At 48.3% G+C, this 20000-nt stretch overlaps 1 protein-coding gene across 1 annotated transcript in view; it reads right to left on the bottom strand.

Annotated features, from left to right (window-relative positions):
• Positions 1–14688: 14688 nt before the first annotated feature.
• The window catches only part of map9 (microtubule-associated protein 9), a gene marked incomplete at its 5' end in the record, with an annotated part of 12258 nt that continues 6946 nt past the window's right edge, over positions 14689–20000 (bottom strand). The window contains 5 exons of the mRNA XM_083692765.1: positions 14689–15450; positions 15847–15982; positions 16302–16447; positions 16812–16976; positions 17431–17563. Coding sequence (XP_083548891.1) covers positions 15331–15450; positions 15847–15982; positions 16302–16447; positions 16812–16976; positions 17431–17563 — 700 coding nt within the window. The 3' untranslated portion in view covers positions 14689–15330. The remainder of the gene's footprint in view (positions 15451–15846; positions 15983–16301; positions 16448–16811; positions 16977–17430; positions 17564–20000) is intronic.

Genomic DNA, 20000 nt, shown 5'->3' with positions numbered 1-20000 from the left:
ATGTGTGTGTGTGTATGTATGTGTGTGTCTGTGTGTAACCTGTGTGTGTGTGTGTGTGTGTGTGTGTGTGTATGTAACCTGTGTGTGTGTGTGTGTGTGTGTGTGTGTCCCAGCCTCCCCTGGTGTTCTACCTCCCCCAGCCTCTACCAGCCTCCCTGGTGTTCTACCTCCCCCAGCCTCCCCTGGTGTTCTACCTCCCCCAGCCTCCCCTAGCCTCCCCTGGTGTTCTACCTCCACCAGCCTCCCCTGGTGTTCTACCTCCCCCAGCCTCCCCTGGTGTTCTACCTGCCCCAGCCTGCCCTGGTGTTCTACCTCCCCTAGCCTCCCCCAGCCTCCCCTGGTGTTCTACCTCCCCCAGCCTCCCCCAGCCTCCCCCAGCCTCCAGATAAACCATGCAGACAGGACAGATAAGAGGATCATAAACCACTGAGACGGTTCTCTGCTTTCAGGAACAACGGAAACATTGTGTCACACTTTGGCTGTGTGTGTGTGTATGTGTGTGTGAAACATTGTGTCACACTTTGGCTGTGTGTGTGTGTGTGTGTGTGTGTGTGTGAAACATTGTGTCACACTTTGGCTGTTGATACTGTATCCTGACTCTCATTGGAGGAGCAGAAGACCTGGTCTTAGTTCTCACACACACACACACACACACACACACACACACACACACACACACACACACACACACACACACACACACACACACACACACTCCTTTTCTTTCCTCAGGTTGCTATTTGGGGACTGTGTCGACCATCTTAGTGCTCTGTATAAACAGAGGATATTGGGCTCTGTGTGTGTGTGTGTGTGTGTGTGTGTGTGTGTGTGTGTGTGTGTGTGTGTGTGTGTGTGGACACAGCTGTGCTCAGCCTGTGACTACAGGTCATGTTTGTAGAGCAGCATCACAGTTCACAGACATAAAAGAACATCTCAGAACATCTCCAGGGGAAACAAGAACCCTTAGAACAGAAGTCTTAGAACAGAAGTCTTAGAACAGAACCCTTAGAACAGAACCCTTAGAACAGAACCCTTAGAACAGAACTCTTAGAACAGAACCCTTAGAACAGAACTCTTAGAACAGAACCCTTAGAACAGAACTCTTAGAACAGAACCCTTAGAACAGAACTCTTAGAATACAACAGTTACTGAAACATGGCTGTGGTCAGGGGTCAGAGTTAGGGTTAGGGTTAAGTTGCGGGTCAGGGTTAGGGGTCAGGGTTAGGGGTCAGGGTTAAGGGTCAAGGTCAGGGTCAAGGTCAGGGTCAAGGTCAGGGTCAAGGTCAGGGGTCAGGGTTAGGGTCAGGGTTAGCGTCAAGGTTAGGGGTTAGGGGTCAGGGTTAGGGTTAGGGGTCAAGGTTAGGGTCAGGGATAGGGTCATGGTTAGGGTTAGGGGTCAAGGTTAGGGTCAGGGCAGGGTTAGGGGTCAGGGTTAGGGTTAGGGGTCAAGGTTAGGGGTCGTTTAAAGTCAATCTCATGGTAACCATGGTAGCCTTGTAGTAATGCAGCCCACAGACAGGAAGGAGTAGTGAGACAACGTGATTGGCTCAGGCCTGTCTAGGGAGACGATGTGATTGGCTGTAGCTCCGGTGTCTCCCGGAGACACAGGTGACGTCTCATTGGTTGATAGAGTGTCTTGTGTTTGTTTGTTTGAATGATTTTCATTCATAGTTTGATGTTGTGAAGACAAAGAGCGCTAGGCTAGCAGCTAACAGGCTAGGCTAGCAGCTAACAGGCTAGGCTAGCAGCTAACAGGCTAGGCTAGCAGACGAGTTGATAAAAACCAGAGACAGACTAAAGCCTCCCCTCCTCTCCCCTCCCCTCCCCTCCTCTCCTCTCCTCTCCTCTCCTCTCCCCTCCTCTCCCCTCCTCTCCTCTCCTCTGATGCATCAACAGTTCTGGGAGTGTGTGACATTTCACAGCTGATTACCATGGCAACGTTACCCAGAGGCCACCATGTCTGCTGCTGTCCAGACAGCGTGTGTGTGTGTGTGTCTGTGTAACCTGTGTGTGTGTGTGTGTCTGTGTAACCTGTGTGTGTGTGTGTGTGTAACCTTGTGTGTGTGTGTGTGTGTGTGTGTGTATGTGTGTGTCAGCCTCCCCTAGAAGACAGACAGACAGACAGACAGACACACAGACACACACACACTCCTTTTCTTTCCTCAGGTTGCTATTTGGGGACTGTGTCGATCATCTTAGTGCTCTGTATAAACAGAGGATATTGGGGTCTGGGTGTGTGTGTGTGTGCATATGAATGTGCGTCTATGTATGAGTATGTGTCTGTGTGTGTGTGTGTGTGTGTGTGTGTGGACACAGCTGTGCTCAGGTCATGTTTGTAGAGCAGCATCACGGTTCACAGACATAAAAGAACATCTCAGAACATCTCCAGGGGAATCCAGAACCCTTAGAACAGAGGTCTTAGAACAGAACCCTTAGAACAGAACTCTTAGGATACAAGAGTTACTGAAACATGGCTGTGGTCAGGGGTCAGAGTTAGGGGTCAAGGTTAGGGTCAGGGTCAGGGGTCAAGGTTAGGGTCAGGGGTCGTTGTTTAAAGTCAATCTCATGGTAACCATGGTAGCCTTGTAGTGATGCAGCCCACAGACAGGAAGGAGTAGTGAGACAACGTGATTGGCTCAGGCCTGTCTAGGGAGACGATGTGATTGGCTGTAGCTCTGGTGTCTCCCGGAGACACAGGTGACGTCTCATTGGTTGATAGAGTATTCTAGACAGGCTAGGCTAACAGCTGACAGGCTAGGCTAACAGCTGACAGGCTAGGCTAACAGCCGAGATAGAAAGAGACAGAGACAGACGTGAGCAGCAACACAATATAAAACTCCACTCCTCTCCTCTCCACTCCACTCCTCTCCTCTCCTCTCCTCTCCTCTCCTCTCGTGAAAACAAAATGTTGTCTTGACTTGTTTTGGTCTTTTTGTCTGCCCAGCGTCCTTGGGTCTTTAATGTATTATTATGATGATTATGATTATTATTAAGATTATGATGATGATTATGATGAGTGTTTTTGTGAAGCGTGTTTGATGCAGAGTATCACAGACATGGAGATCCTCTGTCTGTTGTTGAGCTGCGGAGTTCAAAGACGCTCGCTGGAATATCATTATTATCATCATGCTCCCCCCTCCTATTGGTGCCTTCTTCACTCCACTCCATCCCTCTATCCATCCCTCCTCCATCCTCCACCCCTTCATTCCTCCATCCCTCCTCCATCCTCCACCCCTTCATTCCTCCATCCCTCTATCCATCCCTCCTCCATCCTCCACCCCTTCATTCCTCCATCCATCCCTCCTCCATCCCTTCATTCCTCCATCCCTCTATCCATCCCTCCTCCATCCTCCACCCCTTCATTCCTCCATCCCTCTATCCATCCCTCTATCAATCTATCTATAGTATCTATCAATCAATCAATCAATCAATCTACACACACACACACACACAGAGGTTGTTTTTTCAGAACTATAAACAATGATAGAAAATCCATCATGTCAAAGATCATGTAAACACATCTGGAGGCTGCATCCCATCCAGGCAACAGCGGCCTTCTACCGACCCTAGTTTATCTATCTATCTATCGATCTACTGTATCTATCTATCTACTGTATCTATCTAATCTATCTCAGTCACTGAAGTCAGACTAGACAGTAAATACAGCAACAGTAACATGTGTTTCTATGTATTATCAGTGGGGGAGTCTTGGGGGGCATCCTGGCCAATTTAAACCTCAAAACAGTATGTAATGTGATGTCATGTATGTAATGTGATGTATGTCATGTCATGTCATGTCATGTATGTAATGTCATGTATGTAATGTGATGTCATGTATGTAATGTGTATGGAGTTGATGGTGGATTAAATCTGTTCCGTCAGTTTTCCAGCTACTGACAGAGAGCAGAAACACGCTGCATGGCGCCATCTGGTGGTCGAATGTCGACAGCACAACACATGAGGCCAATGGAGGAAAGCAGAACCATGTGAGAAGATTTCCTCTTCAGTGGTTGAACCTTTCACACATCTGGCACTCCGGATTGTTTCAGCAGCGTAAAAAAAACTAAATGCATTTTTAAATGTTCTAATGTATTTCTATGGGACTGTTAGGGTTAGGAATATATTTATTTGAGACTATTAGGGTTAGGAATGTATTTCTATGGGACTGTTAGGGTTAGGAATATATTTATTTGAGACTGTTAGGGTTAGGAATGTATTTCTATGGGACTGTTAGGGTTAGGAATGTATTTATTTGAGACTGTTAGGGTTAGAAATATATTTATTTGAGACTGTTAGGGTTAGAAATATATTTATTTGAGACTGTTAGGGTTATAAATATATTTCTATGTGACTGTTAGGGTTAGGAATGTATTTATTTGAGACTGTTAGGGTTAGGAATGTATTTCTATGTGACTGTTAGGGTTAGGAATATATTTCTATGGGACTGTTAGGGTTAGGAATGTATTTCTATGGGACTGTTAGGGTTAGGAATATATAGTTCGTATCCAGGGGTAAAAGAACATTAGTGTAATAGAACAGTGTAATATAACATTAGTGTCGTAGAACATTAGTGTCGTAGAACATTAGTGTAATAGAACATTAGTGTAATAGAACATTAGTGTAATAGAACATTAGTGTAGTAGAACATTAGTGTTATAGAACATTAGTATAATAGAACATTAGTATAATAGAACATTAGTGTTATAGAACATTAGTGTTATAGAACAGTGTAATAGAACAGTGTAATAGAACATTAGTGTCGTAGAACATTAGTGTCGTAGAACATTAGTGTAATAGAACATTAGTGTAATAGAACAGTGTAATAGAATATTAGTGTAATAGAATATTAGTGTAATAGAACAGTGTAATAGAATATTAGTGTAATAGAATGTTAGTATAATAGAACACTAGTGTTATAGAACATTAGTGTAGTAGAACATCAGTGTAGTAGAACATTAGTATGCATATCCTGTCCTCTCCTTCCTCTAACAAGTGTTAGTACCTGTCCAGCTCAACAGCTCTCCTCTGGTAGAAACCTCCAGAAGAATCCCCCCAAACACGGCTCCACAACAGAGTTACATTCTAACACTCTACCACAGCGTCACACACACTACTCAGTTAGACACACACACACACACACACACACACACACACAACTTAGTTAGACACACACACACACACACACACATACAGTACTCACAGAGTATGATCCAGAGTGAAGTGTGTTCCAACCTGTCCAGTGACTGACTGTCTTCAGAGTCTGACAGAGTCTCTCACACACACACACACACACACACACACACACACACACACACCTCGCCTGAAACATAACACACACAGCACAACACACACACCACAACCGCACCTGAAACACAACACACTACACACTACACACACACACACACACACACACACACACACACACACACACACACACACACACACACACACACACACACCACAACCTCGCCTGAAACACAACACAACCCTACTTGCAAGCAATGGTTGGCCCCCAAACCCCTGCATGATCACTCTGCTCTTCCACCTCGGCTGCCCGCCTGGCACCGCCATCTCTACGTGGATGCAGCAGCCGCACTACTCGGTCACGGCTTTTCACTGTCCTGGCACCCCGCTGGTGGAACGAGCTTCCCACTGCTGTCATGACTGCAGAGTCACTACCAATCTTCCTCCGTAGATTGAAGACCTCCATCTCTTCATCCCCACTACCCCCTTGTACTAACCCTAACCCCTGTACTACCCTAACCCTTGAGACTTCTTCACCCCCCCTGTACAAGTTCTCTCCTGCTAATATAAAAAAACAACAAAAAAAAAGACTGATGGATAGATGATTCACTTACTGAAACAAATGTATTTGTTGTAAGTCGCTTTGGATAAAGGCGTCTGCTAAATGCCATAAATGTAAATGTAAAACAACACACACACACACACACACACACAAAGCTGAAATCCTTTTGGGTTAGGGTTATGGTTAGGGCCCAGGTTAGGGTTAGGGCCTTCTGTCTTTGTGAGTGTTCGGAGGGTGTTGCTCCTGATGCCTCTCAGAAATCTCCTTGAGTAACCCCTCCTTCTCAGGGCCCCAAAGAGGATCTGAGTGGCATCTTCAGCACCCTGGGGGTGTGTGCAGAGTCTATGGTATCTGAGGAGTTGGGATTTAACTATACCTTTAAAAGTGTGCTTGGGGTGATAGCTGTGCTTGTGTAGGAGGGTGTGACTGTCTGTTGGTTTGAAAAAGACTAGTGCAGAGAGATTTCAGGTTCTGGTGTGAGGGGGAGAAAAAGACTGTTGTGTCCAGGAAGTTCACTTCTAATGGATGGAGAGTGTACTTGACAGTGACGGAAGGGTGGTGAGTGTTGAGGATGTGAATGAACTGTTCAAAGTGTGTGGTGTTGTGATGTCATCTAAAAATGTAATCTAAAAACCTGTAATAAACTAGAGGCTGGTAGGGGCATTTGGCGAGGATGGTCCTCTCCCACGAGGCCATGTATATGTTAGCGTAGGCGGGGGCAACCGCCAAGTCCTGTCTGTAGTGTTTATTGTCAAACGTGAAGTCATTGTGAGTGAGGGTTAGGGTTGGGAGATTTCCAGGAGGTCTAGCAGTTCTGCGTCTGGTCTGGTGGGGTCGGGATTGTCCTGCAGGATGCTTCTAACTGATTCTATGCCTAATTGTGTGTCAATGGAGGTGTAGAGGCTGTCTGTCAATGGTGAACAGTAGTGTGTGTGTGGGAAGTGTCAGTGGAAGTGTCAGTTAGGGTTAGGGTTAGGGTTGATGAAGTGTCAGTGGAAGTGTCAGTTAGGGTTAGGGTTAGGGTTAGGGTTAGGGGTTAGGGGTTAGGGGTAGGGTTAGGGTTAGGGTTAGGGTTAGGGTTAGGGGTTAGGGTTAGGGTTAGGGTTAGGGTTAGGGTTGATGAAGTGGTATGTATCCTTGATGTAACTGGGATGTTTCTGTGAGAGAGGGTTGAGGTCTATGTATTCTGCAATGTTGTATGATTCACTGTTGCAATCTGAGACTATTGGACGACCTGGGGGCACTTCAACAGGGACTGTCCAGGTGTGAGGGTCCTTGTGTATTTTAGGAAGGAGGTAGAAATAGCGGTGTCTTGGTTGGTACGGTCCACACAGGAATTCTAGCTGTTTTTTGTTTATGTGCTGTTTATCATAGAGCGTATGGATTATTTTGCGGAGTGTTGTTTGTGTCTGGGTTTGTATGCTATGTGTAATGGGTGTGTATGTCCTGGTGTCTGAAAGTTGTCTGTGTGCTTCATGCAGATATTGGTATGTGTTAAAACTGTTTATATGTAATATAAATATCAGATATTGGTATGTGTCGAGTATTACAATTTTGGATCCTTTGTCTTCTTTTATTATGATGTTATGATTGTGTTTGAGTTCCCTAATGGCTTGTCTTTCTGCTGTGGTGATGCTGTTTTTGTTTGAGTTCCCTAATGGCTTGTCTTTCTGCTGTGGTGATGTTGTTTTTGTTTGTGTTGTATGTGTGTGTAAAATTACTGATTGTCCTGTTGTCCGGTCTAACAAGTGCCTGTATTTTTGGGTGGGTGTCCTGTAATTTGGGTTCCCATTTGGAGGGGAGGGTGAATGGAATGGGGTTAGTTTCAAAATCAAAATAGATATATGTCCCTTCTGAAATGCTCCCAATCAAAGGTGGTGGGCTGTGGAATGAAAGTCAACCCTCTCTCCAGGAGTGTAATTTGTGCTGTGGTGGGCTTGAATGTTTTGGAGAGGTTTATAATGTTGGATGAGGTGAGAGTGTCTGTTGTAGTGGGGGGGAGGGAGTCCAGATTGTGGCTCTGTGCATTTATAAATTTAACTGTTTGCACCAGTGAGTGAATATCCTGTCAGCTGTGGTTGTTGTCCAATGTATGTTGTCTGAGTGGGTGTTAAATTCTTCCTTGTGTATTTCCAATAGAGGGTTGCAGTGTGTAGTGATGTAATTGTTCATGATTTTGAGGTTGTGTTGTTGGCATTCAGTGAGATGTGGGGAAAAATTCATGATGGGGATGTAAATAGTGGCATTGGGGAATGTGATGTGTGCCTCCCTGTACATGGGCACTATCTGTTTCAGGGAGGTCCCATGGAGGTCATGATTAATGTTATTGATACCAACGGAAAGAATAACTATCTGCGTATGTGAGTTGGTGGAGGACTTTTCTAGGACTTTGTGAAAATTATGAAACGTTGCTCCAGGAAAACTATCTATCTGTATGTCTGAGTGAGTGTGGGGGGGTATACGTGCTGTGTTAGAATCTCCTAGGATGCGGATGGGTTTTGTGGCTATGAATGTCCAGTCCTGTATTTTCCTAAGTGGTCTGGCCTTATGTGATGTGGGATAGTAATGCTGTTGCTTGGGTTGGGCTTGGGTTGGAGGATGGGGACTGGTTGCAGGGATATTTGTCAGAGGGGAGGAGCCAGACCCGGGCAGTGGTGTTGCTTGACCAGGAGAGGGTTCAGTTGGGGCTTTGAGACGGGAATGGTTTCCCTTAATGGGCCCAATCATGTTTTTTACCTCCCCTGGGAGCTCTTTTGTCTGCCCAGCTCTAGGTCCCCCCATCCGGCCAATGTCTCCTGTGGGTGAGAGAGAGAAAGATGAGATTGTATCCTTAATAATAAGGGCTACATTACTACACACACAACTATGGGTGATGGATGAGGGGGTAATGGGGCTTATTTCTAGAACGTCGGGTTGGCTGGACTGTTTGTGGTGGTATTGAACTGTGGTGCGTGTTGGTGTTCTGGCTGGTCTCGGGGGAAGAGGTTGGCTGGACTGTTTGTGGTGGAATTGAACTGTGGTGCGTGTTGGTGTTCTGGCTGGTCTAGGGGGAAGAGGTTGGAGGGGGACAGGGGTGGAACTCTGGTTTTCCAGTCTGTTAGGCAGAGGGAGAAAGGGGAGGTCGGTGAGTGTGTTGGGTGATGTGATGACTCCTTGTTCTGTGGGGGGGGAATCAACAAGGCTGAGGGGTGGTGAAGTAGTACTCCCTATGGCTGGGGAAGGGCTGGGAAGGGGAAAGGGATTTGAGGAAGTGGAATTCTGTGGTGGAGTCGGGTCAGGTTGGGTTGCGGGGTTATTTTCTGGGTGGGGTTGCTGCGGGGTCTGCCGTGGGAGAGGACTAGTCCTAGTCTGTTCTGGGTGGAGGGGCTCTACAGAGGGTGAGTTGGATGGAATGGGGGTTGCTCTAGAGAGGGGGGGTGTGCTCGAAGTCAGTAAGGTGCTTGCTGTGTGAATGGTGCAGGGTTTCAACTGGACTGAATAACTGTCTGGTAATGGGTTTGTAGAGTGGTCATGTTGTTTTGCATCCATATGTGTGTGTTGTTTGTAATGTGTTGTTTGGTGTCTGTGGAGGGAGAAGCAGGTTTGATGAAATTGGTCAACTTGTGCACCTGTCTCATCATCCCCGGGGGGAATGTCCGTGTGGAGAGTGCTCTATCTGTTATGTCCTTATGGTGGATGGCTTGAAAACGTTTGAAATATAGCTTGGCTGTCTGCCGGTTGGCTTCATCTGGTGGTTGGTGAATGTGTGTGGTGTGTGTGTTGCTGAGAGGGGGGAGGGAGGAAGGGGGATGCTGTCTAGTGAGGTGAGGACAGGCTTGGGTGGCTGTAAGTGGTGCCTGGTGCCTGTGTTTGTAGAGGGACGGAGGGAAAGAGGGACAGGGTGTCTAATGGGCTGAGGATGAAGCTGAGTGGCTGCATGTCGTGGCTGGTGGCTGTGTGTCGTGGCTGGTGGCTGTGTGTCGTGGCTGAGTGGCTGCATGTCGTGGCTGGTGGCTGTGTGTAATGCGTGGATTTCTAGAAGGAGGGAGGGAGAAGGGGTCTGATAGGGTGAGGACAGGACTGAGTGGCTGTATTTAACCCCTGTGGTTTGTCTTCTAAAGAGGCTAAAAGAAGTGAATCTATTATGGTACTCATACATGGTTAAAGTCAACGGGTGGATGCTGGGCAGTTAGGATTGTGATAAAAAACTGCCCAGCATGGGTTCTTACCACTTTGGGTTAGATATTTCGTCCTGGAGAGGTCCTGGGCGTCGGCTGTTTGCTCCCAGAGTCCTTGTCGCCTTGGCTTGGACGTTGTTCTCTGTAAAGCCGGGCTCCAGAAAAGGTATTTATGGTTCCAAGGAAAACCTTCGTGTTGTTGTTCTGTTATATTGTCTATGATGTCCCTTGGCTGGTATTAACCCTCCACCCGCTGAGTTAAAACCAAATCTTTATTAAACTTTTTACCAATAATTAAAAATTAAAATTGAATCCATAATAAAAACACTGTATAACCAAAATAAATAGAAAGACTAAGAATAAGTATGAAAATCCCTACTAAATAGAAAGACAACTATATGAAGAATTCCCTGATGTTTCGCAGGTCCTGCTGCTTCTTCAGAGGGTGAGGGTACTACCTGAAAGTGCCAGGTGTTTGCAGTAAAACCCAACCACTACTCTGGGGTTGGGCTTCTGTGGGGAATAAACCCTATTGGCTGCTTTACTTGTACCTTAAAATGTTCTGTCCATTCACTGCTTGTGCCTTGGAGGGCGTCCTGTTATTGGCTCATTTAAAAAGGTAGGTGGGGAATAAGAGCTTCTAAAAGCTGAGGACAGGGGGGAACTAAGTACCACTGTGGTTAAAAACTAAATGTCTATATTTTCTGTCTTAGTGTAGTGTAAAGGGTTAAAATGGTAGAAACCTAGGCTGCTGTTGTTGCATGGGGTCCTTCGAGTGTTGGGTTTAGAATAAAATTCCAAGACTGATTATACATGGGAGTGCACTTACCTACCCACTAGATGTCCTCCTAAGCTACCCTCCTAAGCTCCCCTGTGGAGAGATATTTAACTAAGAGTCTATTTGGGTGTGAGGAAGAAAGGAGAGGTAGATTGAGGTGAAACAACAAAATAACAAACTAAAGATTGAGGCCCAACACTGATGTTTATGGAATAGTCTGTATGAGGTCCCTTTGTTATTCTTAAAATGGGTGTATGGAATAATCTGTATGAGGTCCCTTTGTTATTCTTAAGATGGGTGTATGGAATAGTCTGTATGAGGTCCCTTTGTTATTCTTAAGATGGGTGTATGGAATAATCTGTATGAGGTCCCTTTGTTATTCTTAAGATGGGTGTATGGAATAGTCTGTATGAGGTCCCTTTGTTATTCTTAAAATGGGTGTATGGAAATCCCTACTGGTGAGAGGTTGGGCAGTGGAAGAGAGTCCAATGTTGTTGAGGGAGAACATTGCAGTGGCACAGGCAAGGTTAGGTTTTGTGTTGGAGGGTTTTAGAGAAGATGTCCTTTGTGCTCAGGCACACTGCTCCGCTCTCCCTCTGTTAAAACTGGACCCAAAGTATCATTAATAATAACAGAATGATCCATAGAAGGCTGAACGAACCAGGTGAAGGAGGTGTTAGAATACCAGGACTGAGGCTGCTGGATGGGGTGGAAAGTCTCCAGGCTAAAACAAACAATAAATATTAAATAAATTGTCCTAAGTGCTGTAGTATAAATTAAAGTAGTAAGTGCTTAGAAAAGGATATAAAAAACAACCAACTCATTAACATGATAAAAACCACTCAACAATATAATTAGATAAATAAGAGAAAAAGAAGTGCTGAAGTCAAACATAAATATAAGAAACAACCCACAAACATATACATGTATATATAGAATAAATATGTGTTTTTATTTGTTTATTAAAACCTCAGCAAAGATAAAACGTGAATCCATCCAAATGTAAAAACCTCTATCTACCTCCTGGCCTGGCTGGTTAAAACTGTTTATCTGGGGGAACGTTCATTCAGCCCCCCAGGCATCACTGCCTGCAGGGTTTGGATCAAATCCCTTTCCAATCATTTCCCTCCGCTGTCCCACTGTCCAACTCTGATTAGCTTGTAGTCCTGACACAGAGAGGTGTGTGAGGGGATGGTCCTGACACAGAGAGGTGTGTGAGGGGATGGTCCTGACACAGAGAGGTGTGTGAGGGGATGGTCCTGACATGGAGGTGTGTGAGGGGATGGTCCTGACACAGAGAGGTGTGTGAGGGGATGGTCCTGACACAGAGAGGTGTGAGGGGATGGTCCTGACATGGAGAGGTGTGTGAGGGGATGGTCCTGACACAGAGAGGTGTGTGAGGGGATGGTCCTGACACAGAGAGGTGTGTGAGGGGATGGTCCTGACACAGAGAGGTGTGAGGGGATGGTCCTGACACAGAGAGGTGTGTGAGGGGATGGTCCTGACATGGAGGTGTGTGAGGGGATGGTCCTGACACAGAGAGGTGTGTGAGGGGATGGTCCTGACACAGAGAGGTGTGAGGGGATGGTCCTGACATGGAGAGGTGTGAGGGGATGGTCCTGACACAGAGAGGTGTGTGAGGGGATGGTCCTGACACTGAGAGGTGTGTGAGGGGATGGTCCTGACACAGAGAGGTGTGTGAGGGGATGGTCCTGACACAGAGAGGTGTGTGAGGGGATGGTCCTGACATGGAGAGGTGTGAGGGGATGGTCCTGACACAGAGAGGTGTGTGAGGGGATGGTCCTGACACAGAGAGGTGTGTGAGGGGATGGTCCTGACATGGAGAGGTGTGAGGGGATGGTCCTGACACAGAGAGGTGTGTGAGGGGATGGTCCTGACACAGAGAGGTGTGAGGGGATGGTCCTGACATGGAGAGGTGTGTGAGGGGATGCTCCTGACACAGAGAGGTGTGTGAGGGGATGGTCCTGACATGGAGAGGTGTGTGAGGGGATGCTCCTGACATGGAGGTGTGTGAGGGGATGGTCCTGACATGGAGGTGTGTGAGGGGATGGTCCTGACACAGAGAGGTGTGTGAGGGGATGGTCCTGAAAGTGAGTAACTAAGGGTATGTCCAAGTGTGCCCGTTTTATGTTGTATATGTGTTGTTTTAAGCGTGTTTCTAATGTGTGGCCTGTTTCTCCTATGTAGTGACGGTGGCAGAGTGTACAAGTAATGATGTAAATGATCTTGGAGGCTCATCAGGGTTAGGGTTAGGGTTAGGGTTAGGGTTAGGGTTAGCCTAAAAGGGGGTTTATGGAATCAGAGGGGGAGAAGATGATGGGGTTATCAACCATTCTCCTGAGGGTTTCACATTGTCGGTTTCATTGCCTGCGGAGAAGCAGGTGGGATCAGAGGCGGCAGAAGGGGGGATACCTACGGTGGAATATGTCATGTATCTCCTCAGTGACGTGATTATCCGCAGATGGACCACAGCTGGGAGCGGAGGAGCTGGAGGCGATGTTACTTCTGTAGTATGAATCAGGCGAGTCTACATGTTGTAATAAGGGTCTAAAATAAAGCAATGTGATCGATCACGGTAAATGTGATCACTGCCATATACCAGATGGAGAAAACGAATAAAGTAACATGAAAACATTTATCTATTTACAATGTAACTAACAGTTTGATGTCAGAGTAAAAAGTAACAGAATGATTTACGATTGATTCATGTTGAAATGGGATAAAAATGTTTGATAAATTGAACTAGAGTACTAATGTGTATGACCGTGTTTAAGGAGTAATTATGGTTTCATACGTTCTGATAATTTAAGTAACAAATGATATACCATCAAATATAACCCGGATCTCCTCAGGGACGGGAGTGTGCAGGCAGAACCCAACAACTCATTACCCTGTGAGGAGATAGTACAGTCCAGAATCTCCCACAAAAGCCATTGACGAAGCCCATGGGAGCTCGACCAAAAGTACGGGACACCTCCTCGGAGCCCAGGGAAGACTGGCCCGTGAAAGGGAGAATGGCCTGGTATTCTGGAACACCAGAACAGCCAGAGGGACTCACAGGTCTGTAGGCACAGGGGGCTGGGTTATCCCCTGGGTCACCTAGGGGAAGCAGGGAGCTGTCCCCATACACCTCAGGGCCGGCCAGCCAGCCAGCCAGCCAGCCAGTGGTGGCCCAGGGATGGGTCACAGTGGGCGGGGGTCCTGCATCATGGTGGATAAAGGGACGTGGACAGAACCAAGAGAGAGTGGGTCTAAGGGGGAGTCGGATGAGGATGAGGTCTCAGAGACCTCAGAGTTGATTGGGGGGGAATGGCCCCCTCATCCAGACCCACAACCTCTCTGAACGGCTCAATATAAATCTACAAAACCGAAGAGGTGAGACTCGGAGACCCGTTAAAAGCGTCAGAACGGCGAGCGAGGGATCTCGCTCTGGGGCCCATCACAATACAATGAATGTGTTGAATAGGCTGAAAACCCTGTCCATTCCACTGATGACAGAAAACTGCATTTTGATTTAAAATGTAAAAACACGACTTGTGCTTACTTGTGATCATGCTCTTCACATAATACTGAGAACTGGTGCACCAATATATCAAACAATAACAACAATTACAGAAATAGAATATGTTATGCAACTCTTCTTGACTAGATCCTTCCAAACCTCTCCAGAACAGAGAGGATCCTGACCGGCAGCTGCACCGACCTCCACCGTGAGGATCTTCAGAGGGGGGTGAAAACGGCCCAGTACACCACAGGCCCCAAACTACCAGCCATTCAGGATCTCTCTCTCTCTCTCTTCTCTCTGTCTCTCTCTCTCTCTGTTTCTCTCTCTCTCTCCTGTGTGGTAGAGTTAGTGCACACACACACACACACAGACGACTTGCCCCCTCCAGAGGACAGTTTAAAAGTTGCAATCTGTGATTGGAACATCAATGTGTTTAATTTTAAATGACATTTTAAAGGTGAGTGACTTAATGAGCATTCCTACCTGAAAACATGTTTACAATAATGGATGGTGTTTGGGATCACTCCCTTCTGTCTGACCAACGATGGGTCTATTATTCATTCATTCATCTTATTTCCTAAGTACAGTGAGGACTACACACGCACATACACACACACACACACACACACACACATATAGAGACAGAGACACAGACAGACCATTGTTTCACACAATGTTGATATGACTGATAAGTATTATTGATGAAAACACGCACGCACGCACACGCACGCACGCACGCACGTTCAACCAAACCCGTCTCCAAAAAACACAGCAGACACACACAGGTTCAAACATCATCATATTCAGATTCTAAACAAGAACATTCATTCATGTCAAAGCCACTTCAGTCAAATAGAAACACTGTCACCAGTCAGAACAGCTGAGTGTCATGTAGAACAGCTGAGTGTCATGTGGAACAGCTGAGTGTCATGTGGAACAGCTGAGTGTCATGTGGAACAGCTGAGTGTCATGTAGAACAGCTGAGTGTCATGTGGAACAGCTGAGTGTCATGTGGAACAGCGATGATTGTGTTACTGATTACACCGCACACAGTCTGATTGGCTTATTTCCCAAAGGGCACAGTCTTATTGGGTGGGCTCCAGGGAGGGGGCGGGTCTTCCTGTAGGATGGCCTGGATTTGTTGCTCCTTCCTGTGGCGTCTCCACTGGCGCTCCTTCCTGCTCTGTGGGGACAGAGAACAGACCAATCACAACACGGACACACTGTGCCCTGACCTCTGACCTCTGACCCCTAACCCGTGATCCCTAGCCCTTGACCTCTGACCTCCTAGCCCTTGACCTCTGACCCCCTAGCCCCTGACCTCTGACCCCTAGCCCCTGACCTCTGACCCCTGACCTCTGACCCCTAGGCACGTCAGTAGATCAGAGTGAGCAGTATGTTGAGGCGGGATGACCACCATCACGTCACAGCCAATCCAATCCTTCCAGACCAACAGGAAGCATCTCGGGGGCGGAGCTAGCATTGTTTCTACCATAGATACCGTTGTTATCGAACTCTTCTATCTCCATGGATACGACAACGCAGAAGAAGTTGTCATGGCAACGGGGTGTGTACGTACCATCCAGGTTTGGTAGGTCTCCAAGGCCCTCCGCTCCCTCTCTTCCCTCTCCTCCCTCTCCTCCTCCGCTCTCTCCCTCTCCCTCCGGCGCTCCGCCTTCGCCTCCTCCTGGACGCCGGCCGTCTTCCGTCTGCTCCTGCCGCCAATCAGAAAACACATCCTGTTTCCTGTCGCCTCAGACTGACGTCTTTCTCACTGCAAACTTTAATCAACCGTCTCTGGAGGAGAGAGAGAGAGAGGGGGGGAGGGAGGAGAGAGAGAGAGGGGGGGGGGAGGGAGGAGAGAGAGAGAGAGGGGGGGAGGGAGGGAGGGAGGGGAAGAGGGAGGGAGGGAGAGGGAGGGAGGGAGGGGGAGAGGGAGGGAGGGAGGGGGAGGGAGAGGGAGGGAGGGAGGAGGGAGGGGGAGAGGGAGGGAGGGGGAGGGAGGGGGAGGGAGTGGTTGCTGCTGTCCCTCACCAGTCAGAGAAGGCAGAGTGCCTCTCTCTCCTCCTGTCCTCCTCCTCTTCTCCCTCCCTCCGCTGGCGGGCCTCTGCTGCCTCCTTCTGCTGCCTGCGGTTCTCTCTGAGCACCGCGTCACACTCCGCCTTCCACTTCTCAAACACCTGGACACACACACACACACACACACACACACACACACACACACACACACACACACACACACAGAGACACACACACACACACACACCACACACACCACACACAAACAGACACGCACGCACACACACACCATGCACACACCACACACACACACACACACACACACACACACACACACACACACACACACACACACACACTGTTTCTGCTCCAGTATATTTGCTATAGGATGCACCTCATCTTATGAATTTCCCAACGGAGACGAGAAATGACTGACTGACTGATTGACAGACTGATTGATTGACTGACTGACTGATTGATTGATTGATTGACAGACAGAACGAACACATCATCAGTCAGTCAAACCTTTCCAGCTGATTCCTTCCTGCCGTGCTCCTCCTCCTCCCGGTGTCTCTGCTGCCTCCTGGTGGCGTCCCGCTGCTCCCTGCCTGCTGCTCTCATCACATCAGCTTTCCTCTCCCGCCACGCCTCGTAGGAGGCCGCCGCGCCCTCCCTCTGAGCCTGCTGCTCCTACACACACACACACACACACACACACACACACACACACACACAGAGACACACACACAGAGACACACACACACACACAAAGAGACACACACACAATGCTTGTTTATGTCTTGTATCAGTGTTAACAGGCCGTGGTGTCATGGTGACAGGGTGTCGTGGTGACGTGGTGACAGGGTGATGGGGTGTCGTGGTGACGTGGTGTCATGGTGTCATGGTGACAGGGTGTCGTGGTGACGTGGTGACAGGGTGTCATGGTGACAGGGTGTCGTGGTGACGTGGTGTCATGGTGACGTGGTGTCATGGTGACAGGGTGTCGTGGTGACAGGGTGTCGTGGTGACAGGGTGTCGTGGTGTCATGGTGACAGGGTGTCGTGGTGACGTGGTGTCATGGTGTCATAGTGTCGTGGTGACGGGGTGTCGTGGTGACGGGGTGTCATGGTGTCGTGGTTCTCACTCTGGTCCTCTTCTCCTCCTTCTGTCTCTCCTCCTGTTTCTGCAGGCGCTGCGCCTCCTTTAACACCTCCTTCTTCTTCCTCAGCCACTCCTGTCGTACACAACACACACTGCAACATGACCCCCCCAACACCCTACATAACCCCCTCACACCCTATATAACCCCCCAACACCCTACATAACCCCCCCCAACACCCTACATAACCACCCAACACCCTACATAACCCCCTTAACACCCAACATAACCCCCCAACACCCAACATAGCCCCCCCAACACAACCCCCTAACACCCAACATAACCCCCCCAACACCCAACATAACCCCCCCAACACCCAACATAACCCCCCAACACCCAACACAACCCCCAACACCCAACATAACCCCCTGACACCCTACATTACCCCCTAAAACCCTAATTACCCCCTAACACCCTACATTACCCCCAACACCCTACATAACCCCCCTAACACCCTACATTACCACCCCTAACACCCTACATTACTACACCCTACATAACCCTCCCAACACCCAACATAACCCCCCAACATCCTACATTACCCCCCCAACACCCTACATTACCCCCCCAACACCCTACATTACCCCCTAATACCCTACATTACCACCCCCTACATTACCACCCCTAACGTCCTACATTACCCCCCCAACACCCTACATTACACCCCCTAACACCCTACATTACCACCCCCTAACACCCTACATTACCACACCCTACATTACCACCCCTAACACCCTACATTACCCCCCTAACACCCAACATAACCCCCCCAACATCTTACATTACCCCCCCAACACCCTACATTACCACACCCTACATTACCACCCCTAACACCCTACATTACCCCCCTAACACCCTACATTACCCCCCTAACATCCTACATTACCCCCCCCAACACCCTACATTACCCTAACACCCTACATTACCCCCCCAACATCCTACATGACCCCCCAACACCCTACATTACCACACCCTACATTACCACCCCTAACACCCTACATTACCACCCCTAACACCCTACATTACCCCCCTAACACCCTACATTACCCCCTAATACCCTACATTACCACCCCCTACATTACCACCCCTAACGTCCTACATTACCCCCCAACACCCTACATTACACCCCCTAACACCCTACATTACCACCCCCTAACACCCTACATTACCACACCCTACATTACCACCCCTAACACCCTACATTACCCCCCCTAACACCCAACATAACCCCCCCAACATCTTACATTACCCCCCCAACACCCTTCATTACCACACCCTACATTACCACCCCTAACCCCCTACATTACCCCCCTAACACCCCTACATTACCCCCCTAACACTCTACATTACCCTAACACCCTACATTACCCCCCCAACATCCTACATGACCCCCAACACCCTACATTACCACACCCTACATTACCACCCCTAACACCCTACATTACCACCCCTAACACCCTACATTTACCCCCCTAACACCCTACATTACCCCCCTAATACCCTACATTACCACCCCCTACATTACCACCCCTAACGTCCTACATTACCCCCCCAACACCCTACATTACACCCCCTAACACCCTACATTACCACCCCCTAACACCCTACATTACCACACCCTACATTACCACCCCTAACACCCTACATTACCCCCCTAACACCCAACATAACCCCCCCAACATCTTACATTACCCCCCCAACACCCTTCATTACCACACCCTACATTACCACCCCTAACACCCTACATTACCCCCTAACACCCTACATTACCCCCCTAAAATCCTACATTACCCCCCCAACACCCTACATTACCCTAACACCCTACATTACCCCCCCAACATCCTACATGACCCCCCCAACACCCTACATTACCACCCCTAACACCCTACATTACCACCCCTAACACCCTACATTACCCCCCTAACACCCTACATTACCACCCCTCATACCAACATAACCCCCCACACCCTACATAACCCCCCAACACAAACCCCCCAACACCAAAACATAACCCCCCTAACACCCAACATAACCCCCTAACACCCTACATTACCCCTAACACCCTACATTACCCCCCAACACCTACATAACCCCCTAAAACCCTACATTACCCCCTAACACCCTACATTACCCCCCAACACCCTACATAACCCCCCTAACACCCTACATTACCCCCCCTAACACCCTACATTACCCTAACACCCTACATTACCACCCCTCATACCCAACATAACCCCCCAACACCCTACATAACCCCCCAACACAACCCCCCCAACACCAAACATAACCCCCCTAACACCCAACATAACCCCCTAACACACCTACATTACCCCCTAAAACCCTACATTACCCCCTAACACCCTACATTACCCCAACACCCTACATAACCCCCTAAAACCCTACATTACCCCCTAACACCCTACATTACCCCCCAACACCCTACATAACCCCCCTAACACCCTACATTACCACCCCTAACACCCTACATTAACTACACCCTACATAACCCCCCCCAACACCCAACATAACCCCCCCAACATCCTACATTACCCCCC

This window comes from Argentina silus (assembly GCF_951799395.1).
Source record: "Argentina silus genome assembly, chromosome: 21".
Taxonomy (NCBI): Eukaryota; Metazoa; Chordata; class Actinopteri; order Argentiniformes; family Argentinidae; genus Argentina; species Argentina silus.
The sequence above is the reverse complement of the archived record's forward strand: the minus strand, read 5'-3'. Positions and strand labels throughout refer to the sequence as shown.